Source organism: Pseudophryne corroboree, chromosome 11 (genome assembly GCF_028390025.1).
Source record: "Pseudophryne corroboree isolate aPseCor3 chromosome 11, aPseCor3.hap2, whole genome shotgun sequence".
NCBI lineage: Eukaryota > Metazoa > Chordata > Amphibia > Anura > Myobatrachidae > Pseudophryne > Pseudophryne corroboree.
The window spans coordinates 319,252,157-319,268,584 of record NC_086454.1 but is presented as its reverse complement, the minus strand read 5'-3'; the positions used below and the strand labels follow the sequence as shown (position 1 = coordinate 319,268,584).

Genomic DNA, 16,428 nt, shown 5'->3' with positions numbered 1-16,428 from the left:
CCCTCATTTATCCGGCCAAGCTGAGGATCTTCATAAACGTCACCCAATATGACTTCACGACACCTGAAGATGCACACGCCTTCCTATCTGATGACCGCGAGGAATCTACTGCTGACATCACTGACACCCCTGCTTGACCTCTTACCACCCCTGGAACTACCTTTCTCCCGTTCTAAAACACCACTTCGTCCCAGCTATTCATTTAATATGTCCCAGAACCTATGGTTCTCTCCATTAATGTTTGTCTAGGTCCATTACGTCAGTTTCTTTCTTTTTACAGGGTCCCTAAGCACCTGTTATGCCTCGGTACCTACAGTTATCTAAGGCTATCCCCTTACACGGGATACGCCCACAGTTATATTTCTTGTTACATTTGCGGAATGTCATTTTTGTCCTTTGGACGCTTGGCATGTTGATCGTGCTATTGTTATGTTTTCTTGTATTCCCCATGTCTTGTCTTTGCATGTTTCCCCCCCCCCCCCCCCTTCTTTCCTCATGTTTCTCTTCATTTAGGTTCACCGACATCTTACTCCAAGAAGCTCATGTTCAGAGGAACGAATTCAACTCTCATCCAGACACATATGACTGAACTGAAGATAGGCTCCTTCAATGTCGGTGGCATCCACTCCCCGGCTAAACGCCGTAAGCTTTTATTATATTTACACAAACAATCTATAGACATTGCCTGCCTCCAAGAAACACGCCTCTTACCCCCAGAGATCTTGAAACTCCAGATGCTTAAATGGAAAATTCTGGCCTCTGCCCCCTATAACTCCAAATCCAGAGGGATAGTGATTTTATGTTCCAAATAATTACCTGTAGAAATACTCTCCACTTACTCTGACCCTGACGGCAGGATATTGATAGTCTCTTTCTCACTATTTAATACGACATACACTCTTTGCTCCATTTACGCACCCAATATCTATTCTAGATCCTTCCTCCAGAAGCTCATTACATTACTACTCCCACATATGTCCGCCCCCATTATTCTTTGTGGCGACTTCAACCTCACTGCTCACCCTACTCTTGATAGATCCTCCACGCGAAGACACCGTACCCCGTCCCCCTCCCTGGGGATACCTTCACTGTTAAAAACACTCCAATTAATAGACGTATGGAGAACGCTTCACCCAACCCAGAGAGAATATACTTGCCTGTCGGCAGCGCACCACACTTTGTCTCGCATTGATTTTATTTTTCCCTCTTCCACTCTTTTTCCCTTGGTCCAAGAGGCAAACATACATCCTATCATTCTCTCTGATCATGCACTGGTCACTTTCTCATTCTACACAAAAAGAGAATTATCCCCATATAGAACATTAAGATTCCCAGCCTATCTCCTTAGCTCCCTGAAGTTTTGAGAACACTTAGATCAGGCATGGACTGATTTCCATACCCATAATAAGACCACTTTAGCTACAGACCCCTCTCTCTATTGGATGACGGCCAAATCGGTGCTGCGAGGCTCCATTTTGGCCTTTGAGGCTTCCTTGCGAAAACGACTCTCTCACTCTTATACAACTCTCCAAGAATCATTGACTGACGCCTATGCTTCTTATGTCCAGACACCTACCACTACCACACGCTCCAAATATCTCACTGCCAAATCCCTTCTTGAAGAATTACTTCAGTCCATGTCTGATAAGATGAACTTCTCCTCTCATTATCGCTTTCATAAATTCGGTAATAAGACTAGTAAATTACTCACCAACATCCTCAATGGCACTAGAGCACCGATGATTGTCCACCCCCTCAAACTACAAGATGGTTCCGTTACTAATTCCACCGCACAAATCTCTCAGGTTATGACAGACTTCTATACAGACATCTACGCCCCCCCAATCCCTACTACTACCTCCCCTCCTATAACTTCTCCTGTAATGGATGAACGTAAACTCGCCAGTACCTGGACACAACTTACTTATCCACAACTACCGACGGAATTCGTAGACTCCCTCACCGCCCCCATTTCCACTTTTGAAATAAGTAACGCTATTAAGTCACTCAAACCTGCCAAAGCTCCTGGTCCTGATGGATTTTCTGGGGAATTCTATAGATTTTTTATTGACACATTAACCCCGGTTTTTGAATCGGTTTTTAATCATATTTTGATCAACCAAAATATCCCTGAATACTTTAATTCTGCCATCATCAAAGTGATTCCTAAATCGGGCAGAGACCTCTCCAATCCTGGCTCTTATCGCCCCATTTCACTACTGAATTGTGATTATAAAATCCTTACCAAGATTTTGGCAGAACGTCTCAACCCCCTTCTCCCCCATATAATCCATCAGGACCAGACTGGCTTCATTAAAGGCAGACACTCAGTACGCAATGTCCGCAAAGTTTTGGCGGCTACCCAAAAGCTATCCCCTGTAACGTCTACTGACTCCCCCAATCTCATTCTATCGATTGACGCCGAAAAGGCCTTCGATCTAGTCCATTGGCCACATCTATTTGACACCATGACCAAATTTAAAATCCCTGACCAATATATATCCTTCATTCGGACTTTATATACCAACTCCTCATCCCAAATTGCCTGTAATGGCTACTTATCTCCTCCCTTCCCAATCAAAAAAGGTACACGACAAGGTTGCCCTCTTTCCCCTCTCCTCTTTGCCATCGCCCTAGAACCCCTAGCACTTGCTCTTCGGGCATCTACTGATTTCACAGGTATCCCTCTCGCACATACTGAATTGAAACTTGCTCTCTACGCAGATGACATGTTGCTTTTCGTGTCCAACCCTTTAATTTCTATACCCGTAATCATAGACATTATATCCTCCTTTGGTCCAACTTCCGGGTACAAGATTAATGTCCACAAATCTGAAATCCTCCCCATCACACCTCTGGCACCGTCCTTGGCCGCTGACCCCGCTTTAGCACAATTCACAATCCAGTCCTCCCATATCAAATATTTGGGTATCCTTATCACAAGTGATCCCCTTCAGATCTATAAAGCGAACTTCTTCCCCCTATACTCCAAAATTAAAACCCAACTAAATTCATGGACAAAACTCCCCCTATCTGTACTAGGTAGAGCTGCTGTAATTAAAACTATAATGTTTCCTAAAATCTTCTATTGTCTTCAAATGATACCTTCCCCCCTGCCAAAGTCGGATGTACAAATGTTAAACTCACTGATCTCCTCATTCCTGTGGACCGGCAAACGACCCCGGATGAGACTATCCAAGCTAACGCATCCGACTAGACTGGGAGGACTGGGCATCCCGGATTTCACCCTCTATCACTTATCAATCCATTTCAGGTACATCTCGGATTGGCTTGTTAATAAATCTACATACACAGATCGCTCTCTAGATGATGCTATTTTCTCCCCATTCTCACCTAGCGCTCTATTGCATACCCCCCTACGACTCCTCCCACACCACATTCTCAATCACATTTTATTCAGAGGATCTTATGACGCCTGGATACATATAAATAAACTCCTGAATAGAAATCATGCAATCTCACCTTACATCCCTCTCTGGGGCAACCCTAACTTTCCCCCTTCATTGCATAACTCTTCCTTCTCAAACTGGAGCACTAAAGGACTAGACCTTGCCACCAAATTATTTGATCCTGGAGGGCGAATACTCCCCTTTAACTCCATACATGAGACCTACGATATCCCACACTCCAACTTCTACATGTACCTACAAGTTCGACATTATGATGACACCATCAAATCACCTATCCTTTCACTCTCTCACCCAGACCCCTTAATCCCACTCTTTCTGACTTTACATAATGGAGCATATAAAACAACCTTCCTATACAAACTACTTCTTGACTCCACTGATAAGGACCCGCTTACCCCTCTCCTTACATCTTGGTCCATGGACTGCCCGGAAATTACTAATACCCAAATATTGATATCTCATCATCATACCACCATGAAAATTCTCCAGTCAGCCTATCTCCAAGAAGTCCACTTTAAGACCCTCCATGGACTTTATATCACACCAGCCCAGAGAAAATATATGCTCTCCTCTGAGTCGGGCCAATGCTGCAAATGTAAAATGATGAACGCCAAATTTTTCCATTGTTTCTGGTCATGCTCAAAAATACTCAAGTTCTGGAGGAAGGTACTAGTCTTCATTAACACATTGCTTTCTACCTCATTAACCCCTGATCCACTTGCATGCCTCTGCATTAATTTTAGAAATTGGACACTCCCTGCAGACACACCATCTATTATTCACCTACTCACAATCATACTAACTATGTCCAAAAAAATGATCTTAACACATTGGACAGTACACTCAGCTCCGACCCTATGCGAACTGAAGAATAGAATGCTTCAATTACTCCTCTTCGACAAATGCTCTTTGGCTCTAGATCCATCTCTCTCCTATAATAAATTTGCCTTGAAATGGAAATATTATTTAAACACCCTTGATTTGGCACAACAGCCCCTTCTGGTCTAGACCCCCTTCCCGCTAGAGCATCATATTAATATCTCTCAGAAGGTATTATGATAGATTTCTACCTTCATCACTGAAGCGAACACTCTCCCTGTTCTTTTATCTCGAATGCCATCCACATTGAAGCCATTTAATATATGATGATAATAAGAATTTACTTACCGATAATTCTATTTCTCGGAGTCCGTAGTGGATGCTGGGGTTCCTGAAAGGACCATGGGGAATAGCGGCTCCGCAGGAGACAGGGCACAAAAAAGTAAAGCTTTACTAGGTCAGGTGGTGTGCACTGGCTCCTCCCCCTATGACCCTCCTCCAGACTCCAGTTAGGTACTGTGCCCGGACGAGCATACACAATAAGGGAGGCATTTTGAATCCCGGGTAAGACTCATACCAGCCACACCAATCACACCGTACAACTTGTGATCTAAACCCAGTTAACAGTATGACAACAGAAAGGGCCTCTTAAAGATGGCTCCTTAACAATAACCCGAATTAGTTAACAATAACTATGTACAAGTATTGCAGATAATCCGCACTTGGGATGGGCGCCCAGCATCCACTACGGACTCCGAGAAATAGAATTATCGGTAAGTAAATTCTTATTTTCTCTATCGTCCTAAGTGGATGCTGGGGTTCCTGAAAGGACCATGGGGATTATACCAAAGCTCCCAAACGGGCGGGAGAGTGCGGATGACTCTGCAGCACCGAATGAGAGAACTCCAGGTCCTCCTTTGCCAGGGTATCAAATTTGTAAAATTTTACAAACGTGTTCTCCCCCGACCACGTAGCTGCTCGGCAGAGTTGTAATGCCGAGACCCCTCGGGCAGCCGCCCAAGATGAGCCCACCTTCCTTGTGGAGTGGGCTTTTACAGTTTTAGGCTGTGGCAGGCCTGCCACAGAATGTGCAAGTTGAATTGTGTTACAAATCCAACGAGCAATCGACTGCTTAGAAGCAGGTGCGCCCAACTTGTTGGGTGCATACAATATAAACAGCGAGTCAGATTTTCTGACTCCAGCCGTCCTTGCAATGTATATTTTTAAGGCTCTGACAACGTCCAACAACTTGGAGTCCTCCAAGTCGCTAGTGGCCGCAGGCACCACAATAGGTTGGTTCAGATGAAATGCTGATACCACTTTAGGGAGAAAATGCGGACGAGTCCGCAGTTCTGCCCTATCCGAATGGAAGATTAGATAAGGACTTTTATAAGATAAAGCCGCCAATTCAGATACTCTCCTGGCAGAGGCCAGGGCTAGTAACATAGTCACTTTCAATGTGAGATATTTCAAATCCACCTTTTTCAATGGTTCAAACCAATGGGATTTGAGGAAATCTAAAACTACATTTAGATCCCACGGTGCCACCGGAGGCACCACAGGAGGCTGTATATGCAGTACTCCCTTGACAAAAGTCTGGACCTCAGGGACAGAGGCCAATTCTTTTTGGAAGAATATTGACAGGGCCGAAATTTGAACCTTAATGGATCCCAATTTGAGACCCATAGATAATCCTGATTGCAGGAAATGTAGGAAACGACCCAGTTGGAATTCCTCCGTCGGAACCCTCCGATCCTCGCACCACGCTACATATTTTCGCCAAATGCGGTGATAATGTTTCACGGTGACTTCCTTCCGTGCCTTAATCAAGGTAGGAATGACTTCTTCTGGAATGCCTTTCCCTTTTAGGATCTGGCGTTCAACCGCCATGCCGTCAAACGCAGCCGCGGTAAGTCTTGAAAAAGACAGGGACCCTGCTGTAGCAGGTCCCTTCTCAGAGGTAGAGGCCACGGTTCGTCCGTGAGCATCTCTTGAAGTTCCGGATACCAAGTCCTTCTCGGCCAATCCGGAACCACTAGTATTGTTCTTACTCTTCTTTGCCGTATGATCTTCAATACCTTTGGTATGAGCGGCAGAGGAGGAAACACATACACTGACTGGTACACCCAAGGAGTTACCAGTGCGTCCACAGCTATTGCCTGTGGATCTCTTGACCTGGCGCAATATTTGTCCAGTTTCTTGTTGAGGCGAGACGCCATCATGTCTACAATTGGTCTTTCCCAACGGTCTATTAACATGTTGAAGACTTCTGGATGTAGACCCCACTCTCCCGGATGAAGATCGTGTCTGCTGAGGAAGTCTGCTTCCCAGTTGTCCACGCCCGGGATGAACACTGCTGACAGTGCTATCACGTGATTCTCCGCCCAGCGAAGAATCTTGGCAGCTTCTGCCATTGCACTCCTGCTTCTTGTGCCGCCCTGCCTGTTTACATGGGCGACCGCCGTGATGTTGTCCGACTGAATCAACACCGGCTTTCCTTGCAGGAGAAGTTCCGCCTGGCTTAGAGCATTGTAGATTGCTCTTAGTTCCAGAATGTTTATGTGAAGAGACTTTTCCAGACTCGTCCATACTCCCTGGAAGTTTCTTCCTTGTGTGACTGCTCCCCAGCCTCTCAGGCTGGCGTCCGTGGTCACCAGGATCCAATCCTGAATGCCGAATCTGCGGCCTTCTAATAGGTGAGCCTTCTGCAACCACCACAGAAGTGACACCCTTGTCTTTGGTGACAGGGTTATTCGCAGGTGCATCTGCAGATGCGACCCTGACCATTTGTCCAACAGATCCCTTTGGAATATTCTTGCATGGAATCTGCCGAATGGAATTGCTTCGTAAGAAGCCACCATTTTTCCCAGGACTCTTGTGCATTGATGTACTGACACTTTTCCTGGTTTTAGGAGGTTCCTGACCAGATCGGATAACTCCTTGGCTTTTTCCTCTGGAAGGAAAACCTTTTTCTGAACCGTGTCCAGAATCATTCCTAGGAACAGCAGACGAGTTGTCGGGATTAAATGGGATTTTGGAATATTCAGAATCCACCCGTGTTGTCTTAGCACCTCTTGAGATAGTGCTAAAGCTGTCTCCAGCTGTTCTCTGGACCTTGCCCTTATTAGGAGATCGTCCAAGTATGGGATAACTAATACGCCTTTTCTTCGAAGAAGAATCATCATCTCGGCCATTACCTTGGTAAAGACCCGAGGCGCCGTGGACAATCCGAACGGCAGCGTCTGAAACTGATAGTGACAGTTTTGAACAATGAACCTGAGGTACCCCTGGTGTGCGGGGTAAATCGGAACGTGTAGATACGCATCCTTGATGTCCAAGGATACCATAAAGTCCCCTTCTTCCAGGTTCGCTATCACTGCTCTGAGTGACTCCATCTTGAACTTGAACTTTTTTATGTAGAGGTTCAAGGACTTCAGATTTAGAATAGGCCTTACCGAGCCATCCGGCTTCGGTACCACAAATAGAGTGGAATAATACCCCTTTCCTTGTTGTAATAGGGGTACTTTGACTATCACCTGCTGAGCGTACAGCTTGTGAATGGCTTCCAACACCCTCTCCCTTTCGGAAGAGACGGTTGGTAAGGCAGACTTCAGGAAACGATGAGGAGGATCCGTCTCTAATTCCAACCTGTACCCCTGAGATATTATCTGCAGGATCCAGGGGTCTACCTGCGAGTGAGCCCACTGCGCGCTGTAATTTTTGAGACGGCCCCCCACTGTCCCCGAGTCCGCTTGAGAGGCCCCAGCGTCATGCTGAGGTTTTTGCAGGAGCCGGGGAGGGCTTCTGTTCCTGGGAAGGAGCTGCCTGTTGGTGTCTCTTCCCTCTTCCTCTGCCTCGTGGCAGGTACGACAAGCCCTTTGCTCTCTTATTTTTGTAGGAGCGAAAAGGCTGCGGTTGAAAGGTCGGTGCCTTTCTCTGTTGGGGAGTGACTTGAGGTAAAAAAGTGGATTTCCCGGCAGTAGCCGTGGCCACCAAGTCTGATAGACCAACTCCAAATAACTCCTCCCCTTTATACGGCAAAACCTCCATGTGACGTTTTGAATCCGCATCGCCTGTCCACTGTCGTGTCCATAAGGCTCTTCTGGCTGAAATGGACATAGCACTCACCCGAGATGCCAGTGTGCAAATATCCCTCTGTGCATCACGCATATAGATAAATGCATCCTTTATTTGTTCTAACGACAGTAAAACATTGTCCCTATCTAGGGTATCAATATTTTCAATCAGGGATTCTGACCAAACTACTCCAGCACTGCACATCCAGGCAGTTGCTATAGCTGGTCGTAGTATAACACCTGCATGTGTGTATATATTCTTTTGAATAACTTCCATCTTTCTATCTGATGGATCCTTAAGTGCGGCCGTCTCAGGAGAGGGTAACGCCACTTGTTTGGATAAGCGTGTGAGCGCCTTGTCCACCTTAGGGGGTGTTTCCCAGCGCGCCCTAACCTCTGGCGGGAAAGGGTATAATGCCAATAACTTTTTTGAAATTATCAACTTTTTATCAGGAGCAACCCACGCTTCATCACACACGTCATTTAATTCTTCTGATTCAGGAAAAACTGTTTGTAGTTTTTTCACACCATACATAATACCCTGTTTTACGGTATCTGTAGTATCAGCTAAATGTAACGTCTCCTTCATTGCCAAAATCATATAACGTGTGGCCCTACTGGAAAATACGTTTGAATTTCTACCGTCGTCACTGGAATCAGTGCCCGTGTCTGGGTCTGTGTCGACCGACTGAGGCAAAGGGCGTTTTACAGCCCCTGACGGTGTTTGAGGCGCCTGGACAGGCATTAATTGATTGTCCGGCCGCCTCATGTCCTCAACTGACTGTTTAAGGGAAGATAAACCATCACGTAATTCCACAAATAAAGGCATCCATTCTGGTGTCGACCCCCTGGGGGGTGACATCTGCATATTTGGCAATTGCTCCGCCTCCACACCAATATCGTCCTCATACATGTCGACACCACGTACCGACACACACCGCAAACTCACAGGGAATGCTCTAATGAAGACAGGACCCACTAGCCCTTTTGGGGAGACAGAGGGAGAGTCTGCCAGCACACACCACAAAGCGCTATATATACAAGGGATATCCTTATATTAAGTGCTCCCTTATAGCTGCTTTAATATATATATATATAGCCATTAATGTGCCCCCCCTCTCTGTTTTACCCTGTTTCTGTAGTGCAGTGCAGGGGAGAGACCTGGGAGCCGTTCTGACCAGCGGAGCTGTGACAGAAAATGGCGCCGTGTGCTGAGGAGATAGGCCCCGCCCCTTTTTCGGCGGGTTCTTCTCCCGCTATTTTTCCAGTCAGGCAGGGGTTAAATATCTCCATATAGCCCCTATGGGCTATATGTGAGGTATTTTTAGCCTTGTATAAGGTTTATATTTGCCTCTCAGAGCGCCCCCCCCCAGCGCTCTGCACCCTCAGTGACTGCCCAGTGAAGTGTGCTGAGAGGAAAATGGCGCACAGCTGCAGTGCTGTGCGCTACCTTATGAAGACTGAGGAGTCTTCAGCCGCCGGTTTCCGGACCTCTTCACGCTTCAGCATCTGCAAGGGGGTCGGCGGCGCGGCTCCGGGACCGGACTCCACGGCTGGGCCTGTGTTCGATCCCTCTGGAGCTAATGGTGTCCAGTAGCCAAGCAGCAAATCCACTCTGCATGCAGGTGAGTTTACTACTTTCCCCCTAAGTCCCACGTTGCAGTGATCCTGTTGCCAGCAGGACTCACTGTAAAGAAAAAAAAACCTAAACTAAACTTTCTCTAAGCAGCTCTTTAGGAGAGCCACCTAGATTGCACCCTTCTCGTTCGGGCACAAAATCTAACTGGAGTCTGGAGGAGGGTCATAGGGGGAGGAGCCAGTGCACACCACCTGACCTAGTAAAGCTTTACTTTTTTGTGCCCTGTCTCCTGCGGAGCCGCTATTCCCCATGGTCCTTTCAGGAACCCCAGCATCCACTTAGGACGATAGAGAAATATTGTTATACTAGCTTACCCCGTTCTCTATCTTGATTTCGATGTCCTCCTTCATTCATTGTCTATTTTTGTCTGATATTTAATACCAAGCTAATGTATCACTGTTCCCTTTTTTTTGTTATTTGTTTGGAGGGTTAAAACCCTCTCAACAATACACATTGATAGCTGGTTTTCTCATATACTATATTTTAGCACATATTGTAAGGTGTCTCGTTTGAACTTCCCCTATATGTACATCCCCTCATTACCCTGTCTCGTCTCTGTTCGTCTCCCCCCCCCCCCCCCTCCTTCCTATTATCTGAGGTTTAATTTCCTAGCAATATAGAAGGTCGTCGACCTACCATATACTTAACTCAAATTTAAACTACACTTCACTACGAGCCCTGGTGAATACAACGGATTTCCTTCACGGAAGGATTCTTCTGTGTAATCTAACCGTTACATGATTTTGTTTACTGTATCTTAATATTTGAAATGTACAAAATTCTGTTTCAATAAAAATGATTGAACCAAAAAAAGTCTAATTGAGATGAGGGAGCCGAGAGGAGGAGAGGGGGGAGACTGGGGAGAGCCGCAGCTACAGCAGCGTTGTAGGAGAATGTGGCACCGCCGCCAGACCTCACGGCAGCGTCCACCCGGCTCCAGCAAGCGAGACCTCGCTTGCTTAAGTCGGGTGGACGCTGCCGTGAGCGGCGGCTGGGCCACATCCTCCTACATATGCTGTGCTGTAGCCACTGCTCTCCCCTGTCTCAGCTCCGTCATTTCAATCCAACTTTTTTTAAATCGGATTGAGATGGTCGGAAACAGGGCCAAAACCTGTAGGATTTGGCCCTGTTTCCAACAGAAGCACTTGGATCAGCAGCTATTCCACCGATCCACGTGCTATCCGACAAGTTGAATTCCCCGACTTGTCGGATAAAAAAGCCGGGGATTGAATAGGTCGGCACCCCTTCCGACCTGAAAAAGTAAAAAAACTGCAGTCTTTCCGACAAGACGGCAGTTTCGACTTCAGTTGAATATACCCCATAATCGTTAATGCTCAGCAATATATACTGGAATCCTAGAGGAACCTTTATTTACATTTTGTAATAAACCATATACTGCAGTGTTGTTTTATTACATCTCAAAGCTCCCCAGAACTAAAGTCAAATCACATACTCATCAAGAAGCCCTGATTTTCTACATGTGTGTATACGTTTCCAAATTTATATCTTTTGCATACTAAACATTGTTTTAAGGCCACAGGTTCCCAAAAAAGCATGTGGGTGGGGGTTGTGCATGGTAAAGCAACCGGGAGTTAATTAAGCATCTGTAATAATATTGGTAAATACATGATAGATATTACCTGTTTAGCAGATGGGAGACAGAGACCACCACCCTACAGAGACACAAAGAATCAGTTATCCTAGACAAGCCAAACACTGTACAGAAGATGTAGATACACAATACTTGCTAATTGCCTTTATCTCATTTGCTGATGAACAGGTTCAGTCACTGCCACAGCACACCTGAAAGGCACAGACAGATATAACACATTATGGTGCACCTACAAGGGTTCAATGTTTCTGCTTCTGTTTGATAAAGGCATTTGCAGATTTTTCATGTCACTTGCACACTCAGAGGAATATTTACTAAAGTGCGGGTTTATAGAAGTGGATATGTTACCTATAGCAATCAATCAGATTGTACTTATACCCCTTTCACACAGAAAATTAAATTACCGGGTGAAGCAGTTCTACCCGGTAATTTCATGAATAACAGACAAAATACCCGTGTTGATCTGCAAATTACTGGGTCAAAATTCTCGACCCGGTAATTTGCTTGTCTGCGTGAAAGGAGGTCAGACAGGGACCGGCAAAACTACTCGGCATTGCAATGCAAGGACTTTCAGACATTTCTGTCTGAAAGTGGTATTATTTATCTTAAGGCCCATACACACCGGGCGATTTTGAGCTGAAAGCAGGACACTTTTGGTGTGTTGAGCTGCTTTCAGCTCAAAGCTGCCCAGTGTGTATGCCCCAGCGATGAGCGCTGATGCGCGCTCCCGCTTCATCGCTAGCGGACGCCGTTCATCTACTGGTGTTACCAGTAGATGAACGGCGCGGTGAGCGGCTTTCCATAGCGTCCTGCTATGGAAAGCCGCTCACCCCCGCTGACATCGCTGGGCAGGGGGGAAATGCGCTCAGTGTGTATGCACTGAGCGCTTTTCAGCCCAGCGATGTCAGCGATCATCGCTATGCATACACACTGGGCAAAAACGCCTAGTGTGTATGCACCTTAACACCTTCTAGAAGATAATAGCTAGAATCTGTATGTCGCTTGAAAACATGGGATTTTAAAGTGGGCATACACTGTTCGCTATATCGACCGTTCAACTGAATGGCCGATATATCGTGAGCGCGTCGGTGGGGTGTGTACCACCGATGTCTGTGAACGTCATTCACAGACATATCACATCAGCCCTGCAGCACAGCCATATTGTGCTGTGTGTACGCATACACGTACATTTGCCACATGTACATGCCAGCCCAGTTGTGACATCAGGCACAACACTTCGGGCTGACGATCGGTAAGATCGGTCGGCGGATCAACTTACAGCCGATCTGTCGGTCTAGTGTGTTCCCAACATTACACTGCTTGCAATAGAACTGACCCTTAATATTTGTATTAATCTACATATTTTTAAACAGCATGAGGCTAAGGCTGGGTACACACTGTCCAATGTGCACACGATATATTGTACGAGCCGCCGGCTCATACAATATATCGGTTACGTCAGACAGTGTGTACGGGTGATATTGTATATGATGCGAGCTCCCGCGGGATGTATACTGCATGTATACTATCTTTTGTTCTGATCTTGAGAGCAGAAGATATGTGACAGCCCTGTATGCTCCGGGATGCGATCCATACTTGCCTACCTGACCCTCTCCATGAGGGAGAAAATGCTGTTTCTGGACTTTTCTAGTAATGTATGATTGCCATCCCCTGTGGTGAAACACCTTTCTTATCAATTACCTAGCTCACCACAGGTGATGGCAATCATACATTACCAGGAAAGTCCAGGAACAGAGCATTTTCTCCCTCATGGAGAGGGTCAGGTAGGCAAGTATGATGCGATCACTGCCAATACATTGTAGTGTGTATGCACTTATGATATATCGTTTGCGATGGCGCAATCAGCCCGACATCTTAGTGTGTACCCAGCCTAACCTCCAAATGGACAGCACGCCACCTTCAAGCTCGGAAATAGGTGGAAATAATGCCTTTTAGCAAAGAAAGCGGCGCCTATCAGTAATAACATATCAGCAGCCATCTTACACAGATGTTGCCAGCTACAACAAACAAACTTGACAATAAATCAGGAAAGCGCTAATGGCCCAAGAGGCTCGGAGGGCCACACAGTGCCCACGGCTGCCCTGCGGTGTACAGCGGCCTATCGCCCCTTTTTTACAGCAATGAGAGTAAAGGTAAAATAGCAAATGCACCTAGATACAGGGGAAAACACATTGCAACATTTCATGAGGTAATAAATAGGCCCTGATAATATAATATACTGCGTGGCAAATAGCTGGAGTCATTAATAATATATGGTTCCTTATGATCTTGCTATATCTACACAGAAACTTGTGAGGTGGAATTACAGCTCCCAGAACGCTGTGGTGGTGCTGGGGCTTGTAGTCCCACGGGTGTCCGCCTCTCAGGTAAAACCTTCAGGGCTAGGGCGGGTGTGGATGGAGAGAGCCCTTAATTCGCCCTCACACCTGTCAGTTGTCAGGCTGGCGGGTGTTTGGGGTGAGCCCTCACCCGTTAGTGTCAGGCTGGTGGGAGTTTGGGGCCCCGATGGGAGGGACTCCGGCCGTGTGTAGCCGTGTGGCCATTCCCCTGGAGACAGCGGCACCGGCACGCCCTGAGTCTGTGTTGCAGGTTGCCGGGTAACAGTTGTGCAGAGGATCCGGCTGTGCTGCTGCTGCTGCCTGCCTGCCCGGCACTCACTCACCTGAGAGAGGGAGACTGACCCCCGCCCTGCTCCATAGACCCTCAGGATGAACATAGTGCTGTCCAGGTGAGATAGAAGTGGAGGGGCTGCTCCCTCACCTGTACTATTACCCCCAGTCAGTGTGAGTGGGGAGGGTGGGCTGTTCTCTGTACTACTACAGCCCCTGCCCTGTACAGAGACCCCAGTATATGAGTGGGAAGGGGGGCTGTTCTTCTCTGTACTATTATCCCCCGCCCTGCTCTGTACAGAGACCCCCTAGTGTGAGTGTGGAGGGTGGGCTGTTCTCTATATTACAACCCCCACCACCCTGTACAGAGACCCCCAGTCAGTGTGAGTGGGGAGGGAGCTGTTATCTGTACTATTACCCCCACCAGGGCCAGATTAACAATGGGGCGAATGGAGCTCCAGCTACAGGCTGCCACATAAAAATAGGCCCATCATCATGGCAGCATGGTGATCACTAGCCACCAGCTGGCCACATGGTCAGCCATAAAGCATAACTATTAAGATTGCATCAGGGCTGGTGCTAGGGTGTTTGGCGCTCCCCTGCAAACTATAAATTTGCTCCCTCCCATACTTTACAAAGGGACAGCGCACAAAATGCCCATTGTAGCAGTGATGCTTATACAGATAACGCTCCCTGTAGTAGTGCCGCTTACACACGTAACGCCCCCTGTACCAGTGGCGCTTACACACGTAACGCATCCTGTACCAGTGACTCTTACACACGTAGCGCTCCCTGTACCAGTGACGCTTACACACGTAACGCCCCCTGTACCAGTGGCGCTTACACACGTAACGCCCTCTGTACCAGTGATGCTTACACACGTAACGCCCTGTAGCAGTGACGCTTATACACATAATGCTCCCTGTAGTAGTGCCGCTTATACACGTAACGCATCCTGTCCCAGTGACTCTTACACACGTAGCGCTCCCTGTACCAGTGACGCTTACACATGTATTGCCCCCTGTACCAGTGACTCTTACACACGTAACGCCCCCTGTACCAGTGACTCTTACACATGTAACGCCCCCTGTACGAGTGACTCTTACACACGTAACGCCCCCTGTACCAGTGGCGCTTACACACGTAGCGCTCCCTGTACCAGTGACGCTTACACACGTAACGCCCCCTGTACCAGTGGCGCTTACACACGTAACGCCCTCTGTACCAGTGATGCTTACACACGTAACGCCCTGTACCAGTGACGCTTACACACGTATTGCCCCCTGTACCAGTGACTCTTACACACGTAACGCCCCCTGTACCAGTGACTCTTACACATGTAACGCCCCCTGTACCAGTGATTCTTACACATGTAACGCCCCCTGTACCAGTGACTCTTACACATGTAACGCCCCCTGTACCAGTGACTCTTACACACGTAACGCCCCCTGTACCAGTGGCGCTTACACACGTAACGCCCCCTGTACCAGTGATGCTTACACACGTAACGCCCTGTACCAGTGATGCTTACACACGTAACGCCCTGTAGCAGTGACGCTTACACACATAATGCTCCCTGTAGTAGTGCCACTTATACACACAATGAACCCTGTAGTAGTGACTCTTACACACGCGTAACGTCCCCTGTAGCAGTGACGCTTAAACACATAATGCTCCCTGTAGTAGTGCCACTTAAACACACAATGAACCCTGTAGCAGTGACTCTTACACACACGTAACGCTCCCTATACCAGTGATGCTTACACACGTAACGCCCCCTATACCAGTGATGCTTACACACGTAACGCCCCCTATACCAGTGATGCTTACACACGTAACGCCCCCTATACCAGTGATGCTTACACACGTAACGCCCCCTATACCACTGACGCTTACACACGTAACGCCCCCTGTACCAGTGAAGCTTACACACATAACGCCCCTTATACCAGTGACGCTTACACACATTATGCCGCACGGTCACACATATACAGTACATACACAGACACACACACACACACACACACACACATTCCGAGTTGATCGCTAGCTGCCGTTGTTCACTGCGTAGCGATCAGTGAAAAAAACGGCTAATCTGCGCATGCACCGCAATGCGCAACGTACGGGCGCTAATCTGCGTATGCACCGCAATGCACACGCGCAACGTACGGGTACAAAGAGCATCGTGGTTTTGTACAGGTTCTAGCGACGCATTCAGTCG

At 47.3% G+C, this 16,428-nt stretch overlaps 1 protein-coding gene and 1 long non-coding RNA gene across 2 annotated transcripts in view; one reads left to right on the top strand and one right to left on the bottom strand.

Annotated features, from left to right (window-relative positions):
* LOC134969613 (uncharacterized) overlaps positions 1-14,202 on the bottom strand; it is a 47,391-nt gene extending 33,189 nt beyond the window's left edge. The window contains exons 1-3 of the long non-coding RNA XR_010189509.1: positions 14,068-14,202; positions 11,721-11,768; positions 11,606-11,638 (exon numbers count right to left, since the gene is read on the bottom strand). This is a non-coding gene — a long non-coding RNA (uncharacterized LOC134969613). The remainder of the gene's footprint in view (positions 1-11,605; positions 11,639-11,720; positions 11,769-14,067) is intronic.
* Positions 14,203-14,234: 32 nt separating this feature from the next.
* CIBAR2 (CBY1 interacting BAR domain containing 2) overlaps positions 14,235-16,428 on the top strand; it is a 41,970-nt gene continuing 39,776 nt past the window's right edge. The window contains exon 1 of the mRNA XM_063945683.1: positions 14,235-14,326. Within this exon, the coding sequence (XP_063801753.1) occupies positions 14,307-14,326 (20 nt within the window). The 5' untranslated portion in view covers positions 14,235-14,306. The remainder of the gene's footprint in view (positions 14,327-16,428) is intronic.